At 36.6% G+C, this 9,035-nt stretch overlaps 1 protein-coding gene across 1 annotated transcript; it reads right to left on the bottom strand.

Moving 5' to 3' along the window:
• Positions 1 to 1,934: 1,934 nt before the first annotated feature.
• Positions 1,935 to 3,010, bottom strand: LOC132560058 (uncharacterized). The gene is made up of 2 exons (XM_060224713.1): positions 2,969 to 3,010; positions 1,935 to 2,516 (listed from the first exon to the last, which is right to left on the bottom strand). The coding sequence occupies exons 1-2, from the start codon at positions 3,008 to 3,010 to the stop codon at positions 1,935 to 1,937; spliced, it is 624 nt and encodes a 207-aa protein (XP_060080696.1).
• Positions 3,011 to 9,035: the final 6,025 nt, after the last annotated feature.

The following is a 9,035-nucleotide window of genomic DNA, read 5'->3' as shown; positions in this document are numbered from 1 at the left end:
ATACAAAATGAATAAAAACATAAGATTTAAGCCAATATAACAAAGGAAATAAAAAGTAACAAAAATATACCAGTATGGTGAATATTAAAGAAAGGAGCAATATATAAAGTTGTATATAAACTATAATTTAACACAAGTTAAATTATCATTTGTTACCGCTATTTCTGGAAAAGTACTGGATGGATCTTTCTCAAATTTCATATGCAGGTTTCCTTTGGATCCTAGTTGTGCATTATACCTTTTTGGACTGATCCGAAATCAAGATGGCTGACAGGCAGCCATCTTGGATTTTGAGAGTAAAATCTTTTTACTGCTATATCTGAGGAAGTACTGGATGGATCCTTCTGATATTTCATAGATATTAGTTTCCCTTGGTCCCTAGTTGTGCATTGTACCTTTTTTGGACTGATTTGAAATCAAGGTGGCCCACAGGCAGCCATCTTTGATGTCGACAGTAATACAGCACAAGCATATTGTCCATTATCCACTTGTAACTGACTGCTATCTAATAAGACTTTGGGATCTTTTTCAAATGATATTTGCTAATAGGTGCTTAATAAAAATTTCTTGTGCCATCATTGAGTACATTCAATGAAGACCAGTTCATGAACATTTACAACACCTGTAACAAACAAAAAAAATAAACAAATCTTCAAGAACTGAAAACAGATCCTCAAATGGTGGGCGCCAAGATCCCTCTGGGATCTCTTGTTGATAATTGATGTTGAAATCGTATGCGGATGGGGCCGCTAGCCATCAGTGTCCTGTTGCATCCAATTTATAACTGGTTAAGACATAAGTCAGAGGGTTGTTGTCGGTCAACACAGAGAAACTGTGGCCATATAGATAATCCTTAAACATCTCGGTGACAGCCAATTTCATCGCAAGAAACTCAAGTTTATGGGCTGGATAATTTCTTTCCGACTTGGAAAGCACTCTTCTAGCATAACGCAATAACCACCCGTTTCCCATCCTGATGCTGGTACTACACTGCCCCTAGTCCCTAATGACTAGCATCAGTGTGAAGCTCGAATGGCTTGGAATAGTTTGGGTAAGCCAAAATGGGTGGCGACTAAAGTACATCCTTCAGTTTTGTAAAGGTTTGCATGCTCCCTTAGGCGTTGCAGTACCCTCTCTAATTTCTCGAGGTGTTCCTCACATGTGGAGAATATTATGACATCATCAAGGGAGATGAAACAATCTACCATATGCAATTCCCCTAAACACTGTTCCATCAAACGTTGGTAGGTGGCCGGGGCATTTAATTCAAATAAATGCCTCAAAACGGTCCATTTTTAAGCATGAAAAACATCTTTACAATGTCAACAGAGCTCACAACAAACAACAGCCAGTAGAACCGGGAATAATTTAAATATCTTCTACATTAAATCTAGCTTACTATAAAGTTTCATATGAACTACTTTAGTTTCATGTAGATATACCTCTTACGACCAGCTAGACCCTCAACGATATGAGAGAAGCTGAAACAAATTGGGAATATTCTATTACTATGAATTGAGGGTAAAATTCCCCAAGAATTAAGTGCCAAAAATATATATGCAAAAACATCTATATTGCAACCATCTCCACAATGTTCAATGAAATTTTTGATGCGACCAAATTCAACATATTTGCCTGTCGTTAGTTTTTCATCCTGTTGGCCTCGAGCACTGTCTACACATACATAGGATGATACTGTTTTCAATGAGGAATGTTCTTTAGAACGGCAACTGTATTTTGTAACTTTCTGTGAATTGGGATCATTGACAGTCACCATGCTGGTAGTCTTTTCAACTGTACAAGTGGCGCCATTACATTTATTGACACACAGTCCATGTATAACAGCCATTTTTCGTGCAGTTAATCTAAGTTTCTCTTTAGAACTGGGTTAATTTCTAACATCATCATCACCACCGTCAAGGTTATAATAATGACTAGGAGTTCCAAGAGTAAGCAGGTTTCCATCTAAATGAAGTTTGCCTGAAGAAATCATATATAATGTACGTCTCCACTACAGTAGCTTCTTGATGTTGCATATGCAATGCACGTTTGCATAGCCAGCTGTTGAAACGTTCGAAAACGTACATCCATGTCCCATAAACTGGGCCAAACTTCCTTATTCCCTCAGTAATGTGATGTAACAGATGAGTTGTGATATTCTGCAGGGAACTTGGAAAGTCACGTTCCAGGCAAGCCAACGAGGTATTCAGTCTTGTCTCAGTGTCGTCCAACTCATCCACATTTTGGGATTCAGAACACAAGTCTGAAAAACAATCAAATAGCATGAAGAGTGTATGCCTTTGTTCCCCACCTAACAATCCTCTGATGCAGAATTTCAGTTTACCTTCTGAGCCTAATTGCACCCAATCATGAGATTTGAGACAACCAGACTTGGTAAAAATTGGAGAAGGCTTAAGACCAAAACCTACAGATATTCTCAGTGACTTTGCTCGTTCATCAGCAATGCTGATTTCTTTTTTTATCATAAAGAATGGTAGGTGTTTGGACTTTGTAGGCTGTTGAATATCACTTTAAATTTTGACCCGAAAGCACATGATTTGGAACTGGATTGCTTTTTCTTTGAAACACTGTGCCACTTTCTTTTTCTTGACCCCACACGACATGAAGAAGTTGATTCCAATGGCTGTATAACGGAGCTGGATTCATTTTCAAGGAAGTCACAAAATCGACCAAAATTTCTCTCCGCTTTTTCTATTTTTTCTTTGTCAATATTTGTCCCAGTGATAAGATATACGATAGCTTGTATCACATCTTTCAATGTATGACAAGCGTCAGGGCAACATTTATCCATTCTGTTGTGATCAGGTAATCGAAGCAATGGATACTTTCCTTTATATCCTGTAACTTTAGCCACTGCTTTAGCTGGAGTTTTGTTGGTAACATTTTGATAGGCTTCCCTGTAATTTTGTTCTGTTTGCAGAGTTCTAGGTTTTGGTTTGGAGCTTACCTCTGTGCAGTGTTCCAGGAAATTAGCTGTATCCTTTCGCATCGGGTCTTTCTTATCCAAATAAGACCTGTGTCGAAGATAGACTACCTTCTGTAAATCTGGACTGTAGACTCCATGGATGTCACACCAATGACATCCCGAAATGCTTCCACTTCCATGCTGGTGAAAAAGTTTTGACAGACCAGGATAATCCAAAACAAACAATAGTTTTAGTTTAACCTGAACAGGAACATTTGTATATGCCGAGTATGTTTCACATTTTGTTAGAAAAAGAAGTTCGTCTAAACATCGGTGTTTCTTTCAGAAATTTCTCTTTGGCCTTTAATAATTCCAACAAGCGTAATACTCTTGAAACAATTCCTGATATGTCGTGGCAAGTTTAATATTGTCAATATGATTGGGGTCATCGAATACATGACCCCAAGGTTGTGGTATGGATTCACACCATCCATTCCCAGTGCGAACAAAAGTGCCATTTTATCATCTTGAAAAAGTCCATTTTCTGAATAGATGTCTTTCCATATTGGTGAATAATGTATGTCCCACATCACATCATCATTTTACAAGGAACTCCCGGAATGTACTTGAATAAGTTTTGCTAGACTTTCCTCTCCATAGATCCTAGCCAGTCGCGGTCCATTACTGATATAGATTTAATTAATCGCTGTATTTAATTTAGAAGTAGTTTTTATGTTTACATTCTGATTTACACTTGCAGATCGAGGAGTTGATGAGGAAACATTTCTACAGTTTTCTAGAGATGACATACAGGATTTATTCCCAGACTTCCTGGATCGTTTCCATGGTCAAAGATAAATTGCAAATAAAAAAACTGGAGTTGAATGATGAAACGTCCAGTACTAGTGTGTCTACATCTAGCTATTTACTGAGTCCAACTGGTTCAAATTCATCAAGATCTAGTGTAACATGCAAAAGTCCAAGTTCATCCGAGTCCATTTCAACATATCAGAGTCCTCCTTCACTGGGTCCCCTTGAGAGTTCTTGTGCAAATCCAGATAGACCTAATACTACAGTTCAGCAAGATGTACATGTAGAAGAGATGTTTTTTAAAACAAATGCTGTAGAGGGACATCTACCAAGGCACAGGGTTATTTTAACACTGTACTCCGTGATTCAGCAATCGCTGCACACATTTGGCAGAAATCTCCTACATTAAAAGACATAAAGAGTCGGAAGGGAGAAGCAGATTAGAGGGGGTACATTTAGTTTTTTTGATGGCCATTATTTACAGTGTTTAATTGGCATTATTGCTAGAAATGTAATGGGTACACTTTTAATAGCCGTTAATATTAGGATGTGTCATGGTATTTTCATGCCCATTAAAATGTGATATCTCTGTTTAAAGGCCATTAAACAAGTCAATAATGCCCAAGAAAGTGGGGTAACATTAATGGGTTTATATGCCATTAAGGTGCCTGAACAAGAAATTAATGGCCATCAATCACCACTGTCCTTTTTACGTGTAATGACCATTACATGCACAGTTTCATCACAATTCAATGGCTTTATGCCTATAAGCCATGAAAATCACCCCCTTAATATTCGAATGTTTTAAAGGTTTATAAAGGGGTTTTTAATAGTGGTTTTCATGGGGATTTTAATAGGTTGAATATAATGGGTTTTTCATTGGCATTTAATGGCATTACGTATGGTAGTGAGTTTGTTCCACTTTCAGACTTGAACAAAACTCTATGACCATCAATATAAACGTGATAGCAAAGTGGTACCAGGAGATCAGTATCATCACCTATCAATATTACATTTCTGTTCTGTGCACACTCACAAACAGTCTTTGTGATCAAATAGTCTGCATCATCAGAAGCATGTCTGACTGATACTTCTCGATTGTAGACTACTACTGAGCAAGTTTATGAAATTTTGTTTGTTCTTTGGGTTTCAGAGAAACATATCTTTCTTTCCTTTCAATTAAAGCGGGATTCCGCTTTTTTTCAATTTTCCAATGAACATATTTTAATTTTCAGTAAAAAAAAAGGATTTTCAATGCTACTGATCGACGACGCAAATCCGGAATGTCCGCTGTCGTTTCCGCATTTACTGTCATAAACGTGTTTCCTATTTGTACTACAGACGAGTGTTTTAGTTAGAGTAAAGCTTATTGGTTGTTTGATTATTTTCAACTAATCAATATAGCCGTAACAAAGTAGCAAAAAAAGCGCGGTTTTGTCGACAATGGCATCGAGAATTATTGATAGAGACGTCGATACAAAGTCGATAGAAAAGGGAATAAAAAACGTCTGGAAGTGGGAATGGCTGGAAAAGAAAGCAAAGGGATAGTTAATCGGCAAGCACATTAGGAAAATAAAAGTTCCGGGAATGGCATTTTGCGAACTTTGTCAAAAGGACATAAACTACGCGAGGCGAGAGTGGAAAAGATTGGAACATCATATCTTGAAGAAGATACACATTGACAACGGAAAAGCCAGAGCTAACATTTATAGTTTACCAGGTATGTAAAACTCAGCGTAGCTTTCAAAAAAGCATGTTGTTTTAGGATAAGGAGAACTGTCCAGTTTTTTTGGATGTTTATAGTTATATCTGAATTACCCGCATGATATACACGTTTAAGTGTGAATTCATGGTATAATTGATATGCTGATTTTACTTGAGCTCTCTTACGTTGTAACTTGTATAATCGTTTCTGTAAAATTTTCGAGAGTGACATTTACACAATAGCACCTGAAACAAGTCGCCATTATAAAAATGAATTAAAAGTGTTTCTCATTAAATGAATATGGCATTGGCACATTAAATTTTTGTAAAAACGTTTTTAGCAATTTCCCAGAATTTATTGTTGATCTACAAATGCAATTTCAAGTTAAAATTGTCCAAAATTTAAATTTGGTAATTATATAAATGGTTAATTTGTCCCTGTGTATATATATATATATATATATAATGACAGTCACCCGATAGAGCATGATGATTGTTCAGCATTTTTTTAAAGAACCTGTAATAAGGTATAGGCCTACCCCACATGTATATATCATTATTGTGTGTACATGTACTAATAAAAAGGTCCAGAAGTAGATATTATTAATCAATTATGCTAATTCAAACTTTTAGAAATTAAATAAGTTAATTTATGAAGTAAGAACACTTATGAGGAATAATTGTTCAGTATATACCATTTCCCTAGTATAAATTTCAATCTGAAGTTATATTGAATTAATTTTTTTATCATTTTCATTGTAGGAGTTGGATAAAAATCAAAAACATGTGTCTGAGATCTTGAAAGATGACTTCAACATTTCAAGATGTGTTCATGTTGAACCTGCTGAGGAATCTTCAACCAGCAAAAATGAAGATAATGGTGTTTCCACATCCTTCACCGAGTCAGCTTCAATATTAGATAGTTCTTTGCGTCTACATGATTACTGCAGTGATTTACCATCATTATCTGTTATACTCCACCAAGCTATTCAGTCTCATGTTGATGTATCAGATGCATGCACCCAAATTGATGAAGTGTCATCTTTACAAATGAACTGCACACAGACTGACTCTATTCAAACAAGTGAAATTGGCATACAGGTTAATCTCCCACAACTCACACATGAAGATATTAAGAATGATGACCAGAAACTATCTTTCTATAGTGGAATTCCTAACAGGGTTGTATTTGATACACTATTTGAGGAAATTGCTGTAGATGCAGATGAAGGCACAGGGAGAGCTACAGGATCAACAGTTGGTAGACCAAGGTCTCTCAAGGTCATTGATGAATTTTTGTTAGTGCTGATGCGTTTGAGGTTAGGCCTACTTCTGGAAGATTTAGCATATAGGTTTCATATCTCCACTACGGCGTGTGGCAAAATTGTGAACAAATGGATTGATTACTTAGATGTTAAATTATCTTTTTTGGTGATGTGGACTACTCGAGAAGTGATTGATGCTAATATGCCCGATGTTTTCAAGGAGAAATTTCCAAATACATGTGTCATCATAGACTGCACGGAAATTCAAACAGAAACTCCAAACTCGCTCCAGTTGAAATCACTTATGTACAGTGACTATGAATCACATCTGACCGGGAAATCTCTGATTGGGATCAATCCATCTGGGATAGTGACTTTTGTAAGTGATCGCTGGTCTGGGAGCACAAGTGACAAAAAAATAACACAAGAGAGTGGTTTAATTGCCTTTGCGAACCTGGTGATGCAATAATGGCGGACAAGGGGTTCACAATTGCAGATCTAACAACACAAAAAGGCGTATGTGTTATTATCCCACCCTTCAAAACGAAAAGGACACAAATGCCGAAACGAGACGTTAAAAAGACAAGAGATATTGCCAATGCTTGCATTCATGTCGAACGTGAAATGGAAAGAATAAAAAACATCAGGATATTGCAAGGAGTGATGCCTATTTCGATGTCAAAGCGTGCATCAAAAGTTTGGAAAATATGTGTTCGCCTTACAAATTTGCAACCACCCCTTGTGCCAATGAAACGTAAAAAAAAACATTTTTGTGATTAAGTCAACATGAATAAAAACTTGACTAAAACCCATTGGTATCATACTAAACTGTGTATTATATACCTGCATGTAATTCACTTTATGAAAATTCTTTTTCTGATATCAGCATTTCAAATTGATATAAATATATATATATTGTTTATGTACATCTATGGTTTCAAATAATCAGTAGACAATTTGTGAACTGTGTGAAAAATATCTGTAATAAATTGACTGATGTGCATATATATGTTGACTAGTTTTTATAGAAATATTTCCGTGCACCTTGTCCTATCAGGAAAACATCATTTTTCCATATATGCAGAGAATTAAAATTTATCCTGCAAATAAAGCCCAGGCAGCCTGTGTTTAATGTTGTATCAACAGAGTTGGGGGACAAGGTAGGCTTATTGCATGGATATATAGTTGATGAAAAATGAATTTGAAATCTATGAAAATTATTGCTGGATAAATACGATACTAGGCTAAAAAAAGTATTGTATTTTGCTTGACTTTAAAAACAGAGCAGTTAAAACGAAAACACAGCATTTTTTCTTGGTCTTATATATTGGTACAATGAGGTAAAAGTACAAGACAGTTTCTTAATACAAATTTTTTCCACGGGCTACACGACTGGAGAAAACTTCTGGTAAAAATGAATCTTTGTAAAACTGTTCAAGTTTTTGAGCCATGACATTCCAAAACTTTTCATCAAATTGATCGATAGAACAACCTGCACATATCCACACCACGACATCGCACCACTTGCGACCTGATAATGCCATTTGTCCTTGCGCTTGGTAGTAATATACATGGTCAGTTTTCAGTTTTAAGGAACCATCACTAATAAGTGTACAATAAAATTTGGGGTCTTTAGCACATTCATAGGGTGTTTTCATTCTTCGTTCTAAAGAAGCAGGGCGTTTGATCTCGATCAAACCTTGTGAGTCATCACAATGAGGACAATGCACCAGTCCATCTGGGCTAGCTCCCAAGTGCGGATATTTGGGGCTGACAATTAATCCACATTCCTTGACACTTACATCTGGGTGACTTTGTTTATGTTTATTAACATATGTCCTTCTGCCTGCAGGCTCATGTTTTCTTCCATATTCCGTATACTTGGAATAAAAAACGCTGTAACCCCACAGTGTATTTAACAAACTCTCTGGAGTAGTGGATTGCTTCCTTTTACATACAAGGCCAAAGTTTGATGCGGTGATTCTCGCACCTCTCTCCGCTTGGGGTTGGTTGACTGATTCCTTGAAAGAAGTTCAATTTGATCACACTTTTCTTTTGTGATTGACAGTTTAGAAAAGTGACTGTGCATATCACCTACACACTCTAGGCTTTTTAAGTCAACATTATCTGCGTACTGAAAATACACATTAATGAGTTTTGGTACACTCGTGTCACTAGATTCACTGCTGGCATCACTTGGTAAGAAATTTTTCAACCAACCAACATTTGAAGCACCTTTTCCTTCCAGACGTTCACGGAAACTAGTGATGTTTACTGATATGCTGTGGGTTTTCTCACTGGAGTCATCTGTAGCGACTTTGGTCATGTCG

This window comes from Ylistrum balloti, unplaced genomic scaffold (genome assembly GCF_031769215.1).
Source record: "Ylistrum balloti isolate Yb309-2 unplaced genomic scaffold, AGI_CSIRO_Ybal_v1 Utg371010, whole genome shotgun sequence".
Taxonomy (NCBI): domain Eukaryota; kingdom Metazoa; phylum Mollusca; class Bivalvia; order Pectinida; family Pectinidae; genus Ylistrum; species Ylistrum balloti.
Note: the sequence above shows the minus strand (reverse complement) of the source record. Positions and strands in the feature narration are given on the sequence as shown.

Bases quoted from the DNA above. Each gene is read 5' to 3' on its own strand.
- LOC132560058 (XM_060224713.1), bottom strand. From the start codon at position 3,010: ATGCGAAAGGATACAGCTAATTTCCTGGAACACTGCACAGAG. The intron at 2,517-2,968 runs GTAAGCTCCAAA...GATATTCAACAG, and splicing joins TCCTGGAACACTGCACAGAG to CCTACAAAGTCCAAACACCT.